This window comes from Girardinichthys multiradiatus, chromosome 10 (genome assembly GCF_021462225.1).
Source record: "Girardinichthys multiradiatus isolate DD_20200921_A chromosome 10, DD_fGirMul_XY1, whole genome shotgun sequence".
In the NCBI taxonomy this organism is placed as follows: domain Eukaryota; kingdom Metazoa; phylum Chordata; class Actinopteri; order Cyprinodontiformes; family Goodeidae; genus Girardinichthys; species Girardinichthys multiradiatus.
The window spans coordinates 25,555,431-25,574,949 of NC_061803.1; the positions used below are offsets into that span (position 1 = coordinate 25,555,431).

A 19,519-nucleotide genomic window follows, 5' to 3' on the forward strand; every position below is an offset into this window, starting at 1 on the left:
ATAGACTGCTGGAGATAGGCACCAGCTACCCCGTGACCCACTATGGAATAAGCGGTAGAAAATGACTGACTGACTGACTGGAATAAAAAATGAAAACAAACTCAAAATCACTAAGAAGTTCTTCAATATTTATTTATTTTGATAACAAAATTCTGTCAGTTTGTTATTTACCAATTAGTTGGCAGGTAAAGGGCCTATATTATCTTAACTAGATTAACTAGATAGCCATTAACATAATCTATGGACCTTAACATTATTATACAACGTTTTATTTTTTTGCCATTTCTTATTTCATCCCGTGGAAGAGGTTCAGTGAAGCCTGATCAGGTTTGTTGTAGAGCTCAAAATAATTACCTGTAAGCGCATTCTAATTTTTTTGCTAACCAAAAAAACTCGGTCACTTTTGCGAGTCAATGTTAATGTAAAAACTAAGCCTAAGCATTTGGATTCCAAGGGTTCAAACTTACCACCTTAATAAGTACTGTTTCCCAAGAACCCCACACTGACAGACAGTTCAAAATAGTTTGTGTTAAAAAAAAATCTTGTCCATTGACACATTCTTATTAATATAATCATGCTGTTTTATATGTGTTCTAATTTCAGAAGTGTTGGGTTGGAAAAATTAACAGAGCAGTACTGTGCAAAGACCTTGAGAATTCCAACAATGGAATTCCATGTGGGAAATTCATAACTGTCCTCACTAACCCCAACCCCAAAATCTAAAATGTCTGTCTTGTATAACAGACAGTAAAAAAAAAGACCCAAAAAAAAAAACACTTTATATTTGCAGTTTAGCTAATTTGTATTTCATCAGATCAACACACTGAACAATTAATATATGATTATCTTGCAACAGCAGTTAGCCTAGTCACTAAGTAGTCTAGATCACTTAGCAAATCCAACTGGTTTTTAAACTGGGGAGTGAAACTAGGTCAACTAGGGCTTGGTTGTCATTTCCAGATCTGTGTTCCACATCAGATGTAAATAAGATTCTGCATGATTAACCACCAGCATTGCTTTCAATTCACCATTGCCCTGCTGTCACTTCGTACTGATTTATATTTATTTTGTGGTGAAAAAAGTAAAAGGGACAACACCTTCAAAATAGCTGTTGAATTTTACCTTCTGTTAAGGTTATTTTCTCTTTGCCTAAACTTGACTAGGCATGGCACCCAATAGAGGATGCTGGACAACTCCAGCCATTTTGTCTTTTGATTTTCTTTGGTTGATGAGTTATACGTTAATAACCTTAAATAATAAACAAGGTTACATAAATTGAATTTAAATGCTTGCTTCAGCAAGCTAATTTTAGAAGTTTTTAGAAGTTACTAAATTCCTACATTAACTTAAGATTTTAACTGTACATGTTTTAATCCATTTTAACATAAAAAATATATTTCTGTACACAATCTTGTACAAGGAGAAATAATGTATAATCATACAAATAAATTCACATTCCTCTTAAAAATTAGCAAAAAGTAAGTAAAACATGTCTATGGTTTCCAAACACTGAGCAAACAAAAGCAAACAGTGTTTAGCTGTCAATAATCAAACCACTCTCTCTACCTGAGGGCAAGGTAACCATACCTATTGTTTATGGCACTACACTGCCCTCTTGTGTGCAAATAATCTAACCAAATAAGAAACAACCCTGAACGTAAAATATTATAGTGTTCAACAATTCTTCCGTGACAAATATCTTTTTCTTTTACAAAGTGCAATTCATGTATTGTGCCGCTAGATGTCTCACTTCTAGAAGACGTTTCCAAGGAGGGAGAAGGTGGGCAGAGTAGGAGGTGGAGGAGGCTGTGGTGGTATTCTATAGGCTTGATTATTATACACTCAGCGAGACAAGGTAACCGAGCAATCAAAGAGCGCCTGAGACAGAGGCTTGTCAGCACGGATCCTTCAGTCTCCCCCGCTCCTTTCTCTTCTCACCGCTCCAGCTCAGATCGGAGGTGACAGGTGATCTGCCGCTCGTTCTGTCTGGAACTCCAGCGGCGGATGTTCTCGGACAGGCTTCATCCCACCGCGGTGAGGCTGGACGGATAAAGGCACCATGGCGCTAGAAGCGGAGGGGAACAAGCTGCGGCTGCAAGACGTGCTGGCGAGACCTGGCAACGAAATGTGCGCTGATTGCGGTAATCCAGGTAGGACACGCTCCGCTCTCCATCTCCCAAAAGCCGGTGGTGCCCCAGTTCATGCAGCAGCAGCAGCTGCAGAAGGAATAATGTGAAGCTGCTGTGCAGCAGGAGGAGGGGAGATAAGACAGCTTAAGCTATTAAGTCCCATATTTCCTATCTGATCCATTTGGTTAACGAAGAAAATATATATGTGTATATTTTTTTTATTGCAGTTAGAAGAAGGTCCAACAGGACGGACTCTGGACCTAAGTCTGAACCATAAATCCATAAAACCGTTATCTTTGTGGGTGTGTGGGTGTAGGTGTGTTCTCATTGTTTTGCCTAACTGTGTGTAGCCTATGTGTGGTTTGTTATTATATACTGTCAGCGCCCTAGGCTTGTACTTAATGTTTGTATTGCACCATATTTACAATTCACTTTAACAAGAAAAATATTTTACATGCTCCAGATTATTGGCTACGGCACCTAACTGATTTTTCACAATTTTTCTCTACAGTCCATCTTTCCCCTTCATTATTTCCTCTCTTTATCCCGTACCTCTTTTTCCCTCACTGTTACGGCGTGGCCACCAAAGCTAAATTGCGGGCTGAACGCCCAGTGCTTGGAGCCGAGCCCTCCCAGGATGCCTGTTCTTTGGCCCTGCTACAGCTTCTCCGAGGACTGGCTCTAGCCGAGCGTATCGCTGAAGCCAGCGGTACTCTGACAAAATTAGATAGCTTTGTCCGAGCTGTGGTCCTTTGAAGATGTGGATGGGTTTCATTCTGAGCACAGAAATGAGAATAATATCTTCCTGTATGTGTTAGTTTATTATTATTCTAGTTTAACATGATGGAGACCAAAGTCTGATCAGACACCTGCCACTTCTTCATCCATCCATCAATCCATCCATCCATCCATCCATCCATCCATGTGTAGACACATGGACTTGGGATAAGTAGGGTTAAGCATTCAGTTATAAAGGCTGCATTATTCGGAATGAAGAATGTGGATGTTCTTTGTAAGTAGAGATATGACATGGTCATGTAGTATTTGATGGCATTGTGATTGGGTGGTGTCTTCTAGGATGTTGCTGCTTCCTGACAAGGTCACAGAGTTGTGTCAGGGCAGAGTCTGAGGCATTATATTATTTGTGTCGAACATAGTAGGTTTGTCATGGCAACATGCTGACAAATTGAGCAGTGTCTGGTGTGGGTACAGGCCAGCTTCTCAGGGATGAGAAAACTTGGAATAACATGTTGGAGACTGCTAAGAGAATGGAAGTGTCATGATTTCAGGTCAGTCGATAATGTTTTTTTTGTTTTTTTTTTCTGTGGGAAGATCAGATATTTGAAAATCAGGGTACCCAATAACCAGTAATCCTCTGATCCCAGGGTTTGACCTGGGATCAGAACTCTGCAATTTATTTGGCCATTAAACATCTATCATTGGGTAGGTTTAAAGCTGTCTGTTGAAGCAGGGTATTTTTCCCTGAACATGTTTCGGGTGATTCACACATATCATGTTTATATATGTGTCGTGTTTCACACACAGCCTTTGAAGAAGAGATTCCCCAGTACTGATGGTAAAGTCTGAGTTAAGGGCTCTGGGACCTTCTGTCTCTTGGTACTCCTCGCTCAATGAGTTTCATCTGTTGAGGGTTTGTTTATAATTTAGAAGCACACAAACTGGTGTCCCACTGACCACTTTAGTGTGTTAGTATATTGGATGATTTTTCTAAAATGGAAAATTTCAGTCCCATTTAAGCAATCTATAAGCCAATATTTTGGCCAACCTCTAGTCATGACTGGAGGTTTTCCAAATGTATTTACAATCAAGCCTTGTTTTAATAAGATGTGTAGCTCATGGAGAGCTGGGTCCTCGTCTAGTATGAAGGAAGGTATAATAATTAAAGTTAGGATAAGGGCTTAACCTGCACCTGTGGAGTGTCCCTAGTAGTAAGTGGAGACAAACGTGTGTGCGTCTCTCAGCTATAGCTGAAAAGGCATTCTCTTTGTTGCTTTTCAAAATAAAATTCTCCTGGCTTTTACATCAGCTTAATTTTGCCTCAGATAGTTACTTTTAACATAGTCACACTTTATATGTTAACTCACTCTGTAAAAACAATTTCTGCCATGCCATACACTTCTATGTGAACAACCATCTAATGTGAAAGTAATGGTGGTGTAAAAATGTTGGCATAAACCAATATGAATTTTTCAAAAATAGACCTGTTTTTAAAGAAGACAGAAATCTGCTTTGGAGCCTGTCCCAGTATGACGAGCTGTTAGCTTGACTCTCATGTCAGATCCTTTCTGTTTCCTCATGTTGAGATGACATTTAGCGCTGTGTACTGTGGGTAAGATTCTGACCCCACATAACACCACATTCTCACCTATCAAAAAATTCTGTTGCTGATTGCTTTGAAATAAAACTGATACTGAAGCTGTGTTGTTAATTAATCAACCATTTTTCTTTTCACTTTCACTTTCATAATCAGGAGGCTTATTTCATGACATTTAAGGAAAACCTCTTTTCCCAGGCTTATATTTCACATCTGCTAGTGGTCAGGACATTAATTATTGATACTAGTTTGGTGACTCAGTCCCAGCATGGAGGACAGGGTACTATCTGGCCTGCTGCGTTTTCTCTAGCTCTTTCAGAAGAAAAGGCTTTCTCAGTAGATCTGAAACCTTAGAAGACTATCTCAACACATAAAAGGAAGCAAATATGAATTATTCTAGAGTAAGTTTAAGCAAAATTGTTAGGAGGATGTTACTAGTTATATATGGTTACAAATATGGTAATGTTAGAAAAATAATTTGTATTGAACATGGGCTGCATGGTGGCGCAGTTGGTAGAATGTTGCCTACAGCAAGAAGGTCCTTGGTTCAACTCCCAGCCGGGGGTCACCGTGCACGCGTGGGTTCTCACCAGGTACTCTGGCTTCCTCCCACAGTCCAAAAACATGACTGTTAGGTTAATTGGTCTAAATTGCCCTTAGGTGTGAATGAGTGTGTGTGTGGTTGTTTGTCCTGTATGTCTCTGTGTTGCCCTGCGATTGACTGGCGACCTGTCCAGGTGTACCCTGCCTCTTGCCCGTAGACTGCTGGAGATAGGCACCAGCTCCCCCGTGACCCACTATGGAATAAGCGGTATAGAAGATGAATGAATGAATGAACTTTTCTATGCTTAAATTACGTGAACAAGCAACCTAATCTCCTCCTTGCCATTCCACTTAAATAATTATTTTACAAGGTGAAAAACAAAAAATGCGTCTTTAACAAAACGAAATAAAAGCTAATTTAAATTAAGTTTTCTTTTATTCTTAATGAGTGAGAGTTTTTTTTTTTTTGTATTAACTTTTGATTGCTGGTGTGGTGGTTAGTGCCTTCATTGCTGTATGTGGTGCCTTCCTATTTTGTAAGCATCTTCAAAACTGAAAGGCCTGAAGAAATAAATCTTTCTGTGTAGACATTTAAATAACATGTTTATTTACAATGCGGTAAAAAAGTATTTGCTCTTTTTGTTTTTGTCCTCTAGAATCAAGAAATCACCTAAATAGAAACTATCTGACCTCATTAAGAAGGCAAAAAGATCTCAAAAACTAACATTCAAAAACACAAATTAGAAAAAGATGAGAAACAAACTAATTGTCATCTATCAATCTGGAAAAAGTTATTTCTAAGGCTTTGGGCCTCCGGCAAACCACAGTGAAAACTATTATCCACAAATAAGAAATACATTTAACAGTGGTGAAGCTTCCCAGCAAGGGCTGGCCTATCAAAATTACATGGAGCGAGTCAACGACTAATCCAAAGGTTCCACAAGAACCCAGAACAATATCTAAAATCTTGCAAGCCTCACTTGTCTCAGTTGAGGTCAGAGTTCATGAATCAAAAATAATGGCAGAACTGGCATCAATGGGAGAGTTCCAAGGCCAAAATCCCTGCTGACCTAAACGAATACAAAAGCCTCTCTCACACTGGCCTAAAAAAAATCTTCATCATCTCCAAGACTTTTGGGAAAAAATTCTGTGGACAGATGAGACAAAAACGCTATTTTTTTGGAAGGTGTGCATCCTGTTACATCTGGCATAAATCATTTCAGAAGAAAAACATAATACCAAAAGTTTAACATGGTGGTAGTAATGATATGGAGTTGCTTTACTGCTTTAGTACCTGGACAACATGTGGTAATTGAAGGAACCATGAAATCTGCTCTAATAGAAAATCCCGGCCATCAGATTTTGACCTTAAGCTCAAATACACTTGGGTTAAGCAGCAGGAAAATGATCCGAAGCACACCAGTATGTCCATACCTGAAAGGCTCAAGATAGTCAGAAATTCAATCAGATTCTGTGCTACTTACTTACACAGGGTGTTCATGTTTGAAAACCCTCCAACGTGGCTCAATTAAAACAATTTTGCAAAGAAAAATCGACCAATAGCCTATTGTTCCACAATGATTAAAAAAGACTCATTGCAAGTTGATGACAGTCATTGCCGTCAAAGGGTGACTCAGTCAGGTTTTGGGTTTTTATGAGGCAATTACTTTTTAATACAGGACTAGGTTGGTTTGGATAGCTTTTTTGCCTCAACAAACGAAATCGTCATTTAAAATCTGCATTTTGTATTTCTTCAGATTTTTTTTTTGTCTGATATTAAAATTAATTTGATGATCTGAAACATTTAAGTGTGACCAAAATGAAAAACGGAAGAAATCTGTAAGAGGCAATGAACTTTTTCATGGAGATGTGTATGCAGCACTAACACCATGGAGTGTTTTGGACTATACAGGTCCTTCTCAAAAAATTAACATATTGTGATAAAGTTCATTATTTTCTATAATGTAATGATGAAAATTTAACATTCATATATTTTAGATTCATTGCACACTAACTGAAATATTTCAGGTCTTTTATTGTCTTAATACGGATGATTGTGGCATACAGCTCATGAAAACCCAAAATTCCTATCTCACAAAATTAGCATATTTCATCTGACCAATAAAAGAAAAGTGTTTTTAATACAAAAAACGTCAACCTTCAAATAATCATGTACAGTTATGCACTCAATACTTGGTCGGGAATCCTTTTGCAGAAATTACTGCTTCAATGCGGCGTGGCATGGAGGCAATCAGCCTGCGGCACTGAGGTCTTATGGAGGCCCAGGATGCTTCGATAGAGGCCTTTAGCTCATCCAGAGTGTTGGGTCTTGAGTCTCTCAACGATCTCTTCACAATATCCCACAGATTCTCTATGGGGTTCAGGTCAAGAGAGTTGGCAGGCCAATTCAGCACAGTGATACCATGGTCAATAAACCATTTACCAGTGGTTTTGGCACTGTGAGCAGGTGCCAGGTCATGCTGAAAAATGAAATCTTCATCTCCATAAAGCTTTTCAGCAGATGGAAGCATGAAGTGCTCCAAAATCTCCTGATAGCTAGCTGCATTAACCTTGCCCTTGATAAAACACAGTGGACCAACACCAGCAGCTGACACGGCACCCCAGACCATCACTGACTGTGGGTACTTGACACTGGACTTCTGGCATTTTGGCATTTCCTTCTCCCCAGTCTTCCTCCAGACTCTGGCACCTTGATTTCCGAATGACATGCAGAATTTGCTTTCATCCGAAAAAAGTACTTTGGACCACTGAGCAACAGTCCAGTGCTGCTTCTCTGTAGCCCAGGTCAGGCACTTCTGCCGCTGTTTCTGGTTCAAAAGTGGCTTGACCTGGGGAATGCGGCACCTGTAGCCCATTTCCTGCACACGCCTGTGCACGGTGGCTCTGGATGTTTCTACTCCAGACTCAGTCCACTGCTTCCGCAGGTCCCCCAAGGTCTGGAATCGGCCCTTCTCCACAATCTTCCTCAGGGTCCGGTCACCTCTTCTCGTTGTGCAGCGTTTTCTGCCACACTTTTTCCTTCCCACAGACTTCCCACTGAGGTGCCTTGATACAGCACTCTGGGAACAGCCTATTCGTTCAGAAATGTCTTTCTGTGTCTTACCCTCTTGCTTGAGGGTGTCAATAGTGGCCTTCTGGACAGCAGTCAGGTCGGCAGTCTTACCCATGATTGGGGTTTTGAGTGATGAACCAGGCTGGGAGTTTTAAAGGCCTCAGGAATTTTTTGCAGGTGTTTAGAGTTAACTCATTGATTCAGATGATTAGGTTCATAGCTCGTTTAGAGACCCTTTTAATGATATGCTAATTTTGTGAGATAGGAATTTTGGGTTTTCATGAGCTGTATGCCAAAATCATCCGTATTAAGACAATGAAAGACCTGAAATATTTCAGTTAGTGTGCAATGAATCTAAAATATATGAATGTTAAATTTTCCTCATGACATTATGGAAAATAATGAACTTTACCACAATATGCTAATTTTTTGAGAAGGACCTGTACATGCCAGCTTGATTTAGCTGAGGATCAAATTGCAGCAGATGCAATAGATGCAGAGAAAGGCAATGTGTTGTTATTTACTTTGTGCCACTGAAACGCATGGCAGATATACAATTGGGGAGATCTTATTTAATTTTTAGCTCTGCATCGGCTCAAAAACTTACAATTTCTTCAGAATGTATTTACATTTGTATACCTGATCTTACTCCGCTGTGAACTAGAAAAGAAAGGTTTGAGGTAACTGTTTGGATCAGTGTGTATGAAAATGATTAGGAAACAGTAGTTTATTCTTGGATTTTAAGAAGACATGTTTATTTGTATAGCACTATCCATTTACAAGGCAATCAATAGTGCTTTAAATGTGAACTAAATAGACAATAGGAAAGCTCCATATGTCAAACACTCAAACTACAATTTCAAAACAGCTACATAAATAAAAAAATATTAAAAATCACTGTTCTGAGATCATTACACTCTATAAGAATAGTGTTGTCGGCCATTAATTTCAAGCTTCAATCACTCATCAATGATCGGTGAAAATGTCCAGTAGTGAAATTCTTTGATCTAAAGTGCAGTGAGGCATAAAGTCCTGATTTACAGGAACCAACGACTTCTATGCATCTAACGTTTTCAGGTAGTTTTGTCCAGAGCTGGAGCATAGAAGGTCAGTTCTGCCACCCCATATTTAGTTCTAGTCCTGGGTACATTTGGAAATCTGGTTCTTGACGACCTGAAGGGTCTACATGGTTCATATTTGACAAGCACTGAGAAATGTATTTCAACCCAAGACCATTCAGTGCTTTATAAAGGAATGGTGAATTTTTTTAATCTATCATTTTACAAACAGGTAGCCAGTGGAGTGATTCAAGAAATGGTATGATTCATTTTTTTGGTGTTGGTTAGGACTCTGGCAGCAGCATTTTATGATTTCTTTTTGTTTTTTACAGAGACACCATTGATCTGATCTACTGAAGATAAGAACATGCACCAGTTTTTCTTAGACCATTTTGACAGGAAACCCTTTATGTTGGCAATGTTTTTAAGAGGAAAGTAACCTGAATTAGTAACAGACTTTTTGTGTGTGTTAAAATTGTATGTCTGAGCGCAAAACCACACCAAGGTTTATTGCCTGTTCTGTGGTCTTTAGTTACAATTAATCTAGTTCGGCACTAATTTCTATTCTCCCATTTCTGGGACCAATAACAATGACTTTTAACCCATCTGCATTAGGCTAAAGAAAAATCTGACCCATCCACTTATTGATATTATGAACACAGAGACTAAGTGTCTGTTGTGGGCTGTGCATGCGATAACACAGACATAAAATTGAGTTTCATTAGCATAAATATGGTGAGAGATGTTGTCATACTCTATAATCTTAGCTATGAGATACAGGGGCTGGACAATGAAACTGAAACACCTGGTTTTAGACCACAATAATTTATTAGTATGGTGTAGGGCCTCCTTTTGCGGCTAATACAGCGTCAATTCGTCTTGGGAATGACATATACAAGTCCTGCACAGTGGTCAGAGGGATTTTAAGCCATTCTTCTCGCAGGATAGTGGCCAGGTCACTACGTGATACTGGTGGAGGAAAATGTTTCCTGACTCGCTCCTCCAAAACACCCCAAAGTGGCTCAATAATATTTACATCAACAATACATGTTTCACATTGTCCACAGCCCAAGATTTGCGCTCCTTGCACCATTGAAACTGACGTTCGGCATTGGCATGAGTGACCAAAGGTTTGGCTATAGCAGCCCGGCCATGTATATTGACCCTGTGGAGCTCCCGACGGACAGATCTGGTGGAAACAGGAGAGCTGAGGTGCACATTTAATTCTGCCGTGATTTGGGCAGCCGTGGTTTTATGTTTTTTGGATACAATCCGGGTTAGCATCCGAACATCCCTTTCGGACAGCTTCCTCTTGCATCCACAGTTAATCCTGTTGGATGTAGTTCATCCTTCTTGGTGGTATGCTGACATTACCCTGGATACCGTGGCTCTTGATACATCACAAAGGCTTGCTGTCTTGGTCACAGATGCGCCAGCAAGACGTGCACCAACAATTTGTCCTCTTTTGAACTCTGGTATGTCACCCATAATGTTGTGTGCATTTCAATATTTTGAGCAAAACTGTGCTCTTACCCTGCTAATTGAACCTTCACACTCTGCTCTTACCGGAGCAATGTGCAATCAATGAAGACTGGCTACCAGGCTGGTCCAATTTAGCCTTGAAACCTCCCACACTAAAATGACAGGTGTTTCAGTTTCATTGTCCAACCCCTGCAGATGTTAACTAAGTGGAGGCCGAGATTGGACATTTGAGGAATTCCATGCCTGCGTTTGTTTTCCCATATTTGTAATTACTAAATGAGACAAGGTAGTCCCGGTCTGCCAAATAATATCTGAATCAGTACCAGATCGGGATGCACGATATACTGCCATTAACATCGGTACTGGCCGAAGTTAGTCATTATCAGTATTGGTCTGATAACAAAAACTGGGCTGTTATTAATAATCAGTTATTTATATCCATCTCTCCATTTCTGTATGTGTTTAGGGAGCGGATTGGCCTTGTGGTTTGTTTGGGCATGTGACAGTGATAGTGATGCAGCGCATGACTGGGGTGTTCAAATGAGGCAGAGAAGCAATGTCAGTGGTGTGGTTGTTTTTTCACTGTGTTGAAAAGTAGGGAAATACATATAATATAAATATTGGTAACTGGCCATAACAGCAATATTAATATAAGATCTCGATATAGGCCCATATTTTCATAACGGTGCATCCCTATTACTATGCAGTCCCACCCATTTTTCCAGTCTGGCAATCAATATGTTATGATCAACTTTATCAAACACAGAGCTAAGTTAATATCAAGACAGACATTCTAAATCTATCAGTGTTAAGATGTACCGTAGATTATAGATGCTTCTGAGCTCATAAAGCTGTTATTGTGATGACATTTGTAACAAGGATGACTTGATGACTTCATGTCTACTTCTCACCACAACTATGCCTCACTGAGGCCATAAACAGAACGTAAAAAAACTGACTACTACGTGGGTGTGGGGAATTTTGACAGTTTTGTAAGCAAACCTTTTTAGTTTTCACGTTTCTGTTGGTTGAACACACATCCCACTTTCCATAAGCAAGGCAGGATGTATTGTAAACACTCTCCAGGGGCCAGGAAAGATTTTTTTAAAAATTAAACCAACCTTACAGACTAGTCTCAACAGTTTTTTCAGGAGCTCACAGAAAATTGTAGCTTAGCTTCTTGGTATAAGAGTGTTAGTGTATATATGTTAATTTAATAACAAAGCATATCTGTTTGTACTGGGCAGTGGCCTAATTAAATCCTATCATCAAGACAAATTTAGACACAGTACCAAAGCCTATTTGTCTCACCTCTTGTAGCAGTTAATCAAGTTTGCCTGAAAGCTCAGATTACCTAATATGGATGCTGCATGACATCATATAACATACAGTCTGCATGTCTGCCAGCTTACATAGTTAAACCAGGCTATTTCATCATCAGCAGTAACCTGGCTGACCTCAGCACCACTCTCTTCTGTCCTCCCATCACAGATACGGCATCCATTTACTGAACAGAAACAGTTCTAGCAATCATGGCTCTGAAAATGCTAACAACTAAACTGCTTGTAAATTTTTATGCTTAGTCACTCTTCCTCTCCCCTTCCTTACCTTTGCGTTTTTCCCTCCTGTAACTTTGTCTGCTGGTGAGCTCTGATGAGGCTGTGCGGGGAGCTTATACGGCAGGGTTTCTCTGTAGCTCAGCAGCATCGTGGTTCTGCCCTCTGCAAAGGACACAGGGAAGTTATTCAAACCTAAAAAGCCTCAGCAGTCCTCTGAGGTGTGATGAAGATGTTTGTTGAAATGCAGAAAAAAAAAAACCCAGCTGTAGCTATAAAGGCCTATGTTATACAATACCTCTTTTGGATTTTACTTATGCACAACTATTGACTAATATGCACACATTTCCGTCTTTACATACACATTTCTTTTGACCGCGTTCCTACCCCATACAGTGAAAGTCCTTGTTACATAAAGAGGTGAAGTTTCATATCTGTGGTGTATTTGTGTATGAAGAAGCCTGTTCCTTCCTTCCTTCCTTCCATCCATCCATCCATCCATCCATCAATAACGAATCCTAATTTCTTCATGTTCTGTGTACTTAATGATTCTGATTCAAACACCAGTCACATTTGTTTTTGTACCTGTGTTCACAAATTGTTTAGATCAGAAGAGCAGAGGCCACGTTCCACCAAACCTGTGAGAAAGCTGTCACTATATTATAGAGTTTTCCAACCAACCATCCTGGACAGGTCACATAGGGTTTTATTTAGGCAAAAAAAAAGACAAAATGATTTGAAGATGACATTTTAAACTGTCTTTGGTATCTTGTAGCGATTAGTACAAGTTACCATCATTAACTGGCCGATTGTTTCCTATCATGCCATGTATGATGGTATATTGTTGTGTTATGTGGATTTTTTGTAACATCAAGCCCTGTCTTTGAAGCATGTTTGTCACTTTTAATATGCTCCCATTGAGTGTGGAATGGCCAAAAGGGATGAAGTGAAATGAACAACGCCTGCCCTAGTCTAACTCTTAAAGCTATAGAAGGGTCTTACACCTTTTGCACTCCCTTTGACTTTGTTTTTAAATATATCAGATGGAAACGAGCTAATTTTGACTCTTCTTCCTGCAGTAATAAGTTCAACATTGAAGAGCGTGGTCAGCATTACCTGGTTGTACTTTTGTATGGTGTTCACCGACTAGAACAAGATTGGAGCTTTGAGTTCCAGACTGGCCAGTCACCAGTCAGGACTGGTATGACTGAAAATCGACTCCGTTTATCAGAATATAAGTTGGGAGGTTGCATTTACTGCAATTTATTTTGGTTGTAAGTATTTATGGTGTAGAGAAGTTTACTCATTAAATATAGCTAGCTCTACATTACATGACAGTTGGTAAAAGGTATGATATCTACTATCTAGATATATCTGAATAGTAAACAATACTTGTAATAACTATAGGTAAATTAGTGCATGCTAGCTAGTTGGGTAGCTTTTGTTTGTTTTAGTATGAGACAGGAAACTGCTATCCAGTTCTACATTAGATGTAGGTTTGTACAAGTAGAAAAGTACCCTTTCATCTTTCAGATTCTGCTGAGCTACCATAAAGATGTGTTCAAAGATTAAAAGCTAATATATTATCCGCAAGAACACAGAAATGTAGTCTTCCTCCAAGAAAAAAAAAAACATCATTTTGTTCTTGCAGTTCTGGTTTGAGAGTTCTTGCAAATTGTTCTTATGTTCTGGGCAGAACTTGTTTTTTGCCTGGATTTCAAGAAATATTGAGGTGGGTGTACAGCAATTGGAGCATTCACATGAACACTTCTTGAAGGTTCTGCACTTTAGTTCTTGCGAAGTATGAAATGTCCTAGCCAGCAAGGACTTTGTTCTTGTTCTTGCTGCCTCGAGTGAATGGAGCTAATTTCCCTGTTCTTGCAGAGTATGTACATGCTTTTTGTCAAGTCTATACTCAACAAAGGCATAGCTAATTGTTTGCCAGTATAGTTTTTATTTGTGACACACCCGCCTAAAATTGTTAGGTGGGTGATTTAATGATAGCTACACGTCTAAATGAAATTGTTAATAATTATATGAACACCCAAAGAGAACAGTAAGCTGAGCCCACCAATGTCTATCTAAATGCCTTCCAGGTCTACAAAGAGTTGTATGTCAGTTCTTTTCTTTTACAAATTCAGCTTCATCCCACATAACATCCAGACATCCTGTTATCACAGCACAGCCTGTACAAGTGAATTTTCCCATGACAGGTTAGAATAAACCACATCTTGTTTCTATCTGCCTTTACAACACCAATATGTTCTTATTTCTCCATATTTAAAACTATTCACATCCTTTTAGCGTTCAGTGAACAAAAATATATATTTAACATTTTATTTCTATATTGATAACCATCATTGCAACATTAAAAGTGTGGAGATGGTGAAGTACTTCAGGTACCATTTTAGTTTTGTCAATCCGTTCTGCCATTTTTTTCACTTACAGACTGTGGTTCTTGCAAATTTAAAGGTGCTTATATGGGATGTATAAATGAAGATTTAAGGTTTTGAACAGCCTCATTTAAATAACATCTGACCTTAAGAAAATCTAAATCTCTAATTGAGGCATACATAATGATGTAACATATGATGACCATCTAAATTAAGGCTACTCAACTCAAAATTATCTGCCATGATTCTGTGTTTGCATTACAATTGTTGACAAACCTGGGAAGCAAAATTTCCTATTCAAATTGGAGCAATAAAATCAGAACAGTCTGTAGAATTATAGGTTTATCAAAGAGAATATCTGATGATTACATTTCACCTTTGAAAAGAAGGTCAAGTTCAGAAAGAAAACATAATTTATTTCTCAAAAGCACCTTGAACTGAAGGTAAACACACATTAAGTAAAATCAAAGAAGCCAATAGAACAAATGCATCTTCTCGGGCTTGGGTGTTTTGTTTAGACATGTAAGGGTCACAACCTCAGCTGACAGTACGGCTCATTATTTTCCCACTAGGATGATGCAAATGACAGTCTGAATATGCACCAGACATACAACTGATCTATTGCAGATACATAACCAACAGAGATTTTTTGTTTATCTTTAAATTCTGCAACAGAATCCAGTGTGCAGTAGCACATTAAAAGCCATTTCTCAGACACCATAGGCAGACAGCAGACCCACCCCACATAAAACATGGTGGGGGCAGAGTAATGCAGGGTTCCATTTCTTCAGCATAGACAGGAAACTCCTCAGAGTTAATGGGAAGAGGGAAATGTTGAAAATCCCATTTTATTTTTTTCGTCCCTTTCAAAACGCTTTTATGCTACTTTGTGTTGGTCTGTCAGATGATATCTCAAAAAGATACTCTAAAGTTTCTGGTTGTAATGTGATAAAAAAATCTGAATGCTTTGCGTGGTGCTACCGTACTTTCCACTTGCTGTTTTGTACATTCACACATCTGTTATGACCGCTCTCTGTTTATATGTATGTGTGTGTGTGTGTGTGTGTGTGTGTGTGTGTGTGTGTATATGTGTGTTTGTGGTAACTCAGTCATGCAGCTATGGTAATCTGTGCTGCCTGCTCATCTACAAGCTCTCACTCAGACTGAGATGACCTCACAGCTAAATGGCAGGTCACGTGTTTTAGTGTAAGCATGGGTGGATCTGCGAGTGCATGTTTGTGTGTATAAGTGCATGTGTGTGTGATAGTGGTAAAGAAGAGTCCTTACAGACCTTTAATGAAAGACATTTGATTTATTCACAGAGAGGCCTGGGTGCAACTGACATTGAGCAAAGCTTTGCTTAGTAATCTTAGTTTAACAGGAAGAAATCCATGGTGGGTTTTTTTGTAAATGTGAATGAGACCCTAAATAGAGTTTATTTTTCAATCCCTTTTCTAATGATTGTCTCTAAATATTCCATCTCTGAGTTATTTTAATGTCTACTTCAAAAAGACACATTAATGCTTTTGTGTGTTCAGAGTGTCTGAGTGGCAAGCAACTTCAGACATTCAAATGTAGACCCTTGAGCACAGAACCTGTGATGTTGTTCACATTGATTTAACATTCATTGTGTTATGCTGCCTGCTCTTTCTTGAACACTTTGTTAATTCTGTGTGTGGGGGGAACACACTGTTCCTGCTGTGTTATGATGCTCCTTTACGCCACGTTCTCCGACTTCTGATTAAATAGTTGTGGCACTTGAAGTTCATGTCCAGCCACAGATTCAGGTCACATTCTGAGTGTTTGTGAGGGTACGTGAATGATTGTGTGGAGTTTTTCTTGTCACTTTTACATGTAAGGCTGTCATGTAGGAGCTAGTTTGTGTTTCCCTGTGTGTGTGTGGGTGTGGGTGTGTGTGCGGTAATGTAGCTAACCTGATAACTGCCTCAGCTGGCTTCTGATCAGATCTCAGGTGGTCTGCTTCCTGTTAGAGCACTACAGTAAATAGGATTTCCATGAAATGCTATCTTGCTGCACTGCTCCCGCATGGACCCTCCACATTTGCTTCTGTCACCACTGAGCAGCACTGCTACCAGCCAATCCCAGTATTTATTACCCAGACTCCATGATGCTATTCTCTGTGTTGCGGCACCTTCTTCTTTATTGTGACTCTCTCTTTCGCCATCATCCTCCTGCACTTTCAACGAATTAATTTCCTCTCGGTCTGAACTTACGTTCTCTCCTTTCACCTCCGCGTTTGCTCAAGGTCTGTCACATCTCTAATTCATTCCCCCTTCTCTCCCTTCTCCCTCTCTCTGTCTTGCAGAGCCAGACTGGGCGTCACTGACTCTGGGTGTGTTTGTTTGCCAGGCCTGCTCGCTCCTTCATCGGAGCATCCCTCACATCAGCCGGGTCAAGTCTGTGCAGGACACGTGGGATGATGGCGAGGTGGAGGTAGGCTGGTGTCAGCAATACTACTGAAGTAAAGGAAAGTATTCATGCCTTTTCAAGTGTTTACTAAGGAAAATGTAAATAGTTATGACACGCATTTGATTTGAGACCTACTGAGTCAATACTTTGTAGAACCAATTTTTCCCTTTGTACATCTAGAGACATATTTTATCAATTCGTCTGTGCCAAGTAGCTCGTAGCTCGAGCTCAGTCAAATTGGTTGGAAGGCATCTGTTTACATCAGTTTTCCAGTCTTGCCACAAATTCTCAATAAAATTTAGCTCTGGCCTGCAATTTTATTATTTATTTATTTTTTATAATTTTGACTTGCCATTATAACACATAATTCTGCTTTAACCTAAACCATTCCATTGCAACTCTGGGTTCATATTTAGTGTTTTTGTCCCTATTGGAGGGGAACCTCTGCCCCAAGTCTTAAGTCTTTTGCAGGCCCTGAGAGCATTCTTTTCCCTGCTGAAGAAAAGCATTCCCACAACATGATTCTGCCACCAACATGTTTCATGTAGTGTATTATAATCCGGCTCAAAACCCACATCACAAAGGGAGACAAACCATGTAATAAGAGTTTTGAAATATACATGTATTTAACACAAACTAAGGTTACGTTGAACGTTTTCAATGTAAAGTGTAAAAGTAAGTGAAATCAGTGGTGTACGGTGTGCATGAGTGAATGATGTATGTGTAGGTGTTGTAATGTGCAATAAAAAAAACCTACAAAGCATAAGGTAGCAGCATACCTGGTGGCGTCATTACCATGGTTATTTGAACACTTGGTGGGTGCCTTTTGGGTGTTTGTATTACTTTGCATATGTAGTTATGGGCAGAGACCGCACGGTCCAAGCACCACATGTACCTATGTCAAATTCACTGTAAAGTGTAATGTATGAAGGCTATGTGTGCGGTGACATGTCTATGCACAGTTTTGAACATCTAACTTTTTTTGTGCAGCGCAAGTTTCAGAATTTCTCCCTACCGCAAACCTTTAGTATGAAAGTTGAGCACTCTTTCGTACATGAGGCCCCTGGGGAGGAGCAGAGAGAGGTTAGTTCAGAAGTCAGAGTTTAAAAAACCTGAGGGCCATACCAGGTCGTCCCGTATCACTCATCAGTGTTGCGTATGAAAGGTAAATGCCCAACCTAACCACAAGGGTCATGCAGGGGTCGTAACACAGCGATTAGGCTGATGTGCAGTGTTCTGCTGCACGCCATTTTGCATGTTGGCCATAACGTTCTGGTCTATTCTCACCAGCACATTTTGATGTGTCTCTTTATGGTTTGTGAGAAACTGCAAACTGAACTAATGGCTTTCTTTGAACATAAGCCTTTTCCTTGTCCCTATTTTATAAAGGCTAGATTTACTAGTGTAGGACTAACAGTTGTCCTTTTAACAGGTCGTCCTACCTAAGCTGTGGATCTCTGCAGCTCCTCTAGAGTTACCAAGGGCCCCTTGGCTGCTTTTCTGCCTAATGTTCTCCTTGCTATACCTGCCACTTTTAAGGGGATGGTCAAGTGTTAGTTAGCCTTGCTTACTACATAGGTGACTGCTGAAGGCATTTGGTTGTGCTGTATTTTAGGGCTTTTTGAGTAAAAGTGGTTCAATGTGTATGCATGTCATACACTTAAGATTTTATTTGTGGAAAAAACTCAATAAAACCCTTTATAGTTTTCCTTCCACTTCACAACTGTGCAGTACTTTAAATAGTGTACTACTGGTAAACTTTAAATATGTTATATTTTAGAATCCTTAAAGCCGCCCTTTGCTGGAATGAACCTCTGGGAAGTTCTTTTAAGACTCTTTGGAAAACCATTTCAGGTGACCACCTTATGAAGCTCATGGAGAGAATGCTATGAGAGCCAAGCAGTCATCAAAGCAAAGGGTGGCTATTTTGTCAGTCAGTCAGTCATTTTCTACCGCTTATTCCATATTGGGTCGCGAGGGAGCTGGTGCCTATCTCCAGCAGTCTATGGGTGAGAGGCGTGGCTATTTTGTTAAAATATAAAAATTTTATTTTACACTTTTGTTTACTACATAATTCCATGTGTGTTCATTCACATGTTTGTTGTCTCTGGTGCGAATCTACAATTTAAATAGTCATGAAAATAAATAGACCCAATAAGTGAGAAAGGCCAATTCACAATACATGTTGTCTCAAGGCACTTCACAAAGGGTTTGGAATGGTGCGGGGTTGTTGGGGAGGTTAGAATAAACTGAGTGTTAGAGTTTGGTCATTTTAGAATGGGCTATGTGTAGGGGCACTAAGTGAAATAATAAACTGATAAAGTTTGTCCATGTAGAGCCCACTGATGGTCATTCTTATACTAAAAACCGCAAGGATTGGGATTCCTCTCTCTGTCAGACTGATTATAACCATTGGAAAATAAAAGGGGTCATACAGGTAGCAGAAATGGAGGGTGTGTTTGCACCTCAGCCATAACTGAGCCAGTTTAGGCTAAACACTGAAAACAGGGCCAAGTGTAT

The 19,519-nt window shown here is 39.6% G+C and overlaps 1 protein-coding gene across 1 annotated transcript in view; it reads left to right on the forward strand.

The window, feature by feature from the left end:
- Nucleotides 1-1,746: 1,746 nt before the first annotated feature.
- LOC124875510 (arf-GAP with dual PH domain-containing protein 1) overlaps nt 1,747-19,519 on the forward strand; it is a 57,875-nt gene continuing 40,102 nt past the window's right edge. Inside the window, exons 1-2 of the mRNA XM_047377723.1 lie at nt 1,747-2,150; nt 16,896-17,023. Of these exons, the coding sequence (XP_047233679.1) occupies nt 2,060-2,150; nt 16,896-17,023 (219 nt within the window). The 5' untranslated portion in view covers nt 1,747-2,059. The remainder of the gene's footprint in view (nt 2,151-16,895; nt 17,024-19,519) is intronic.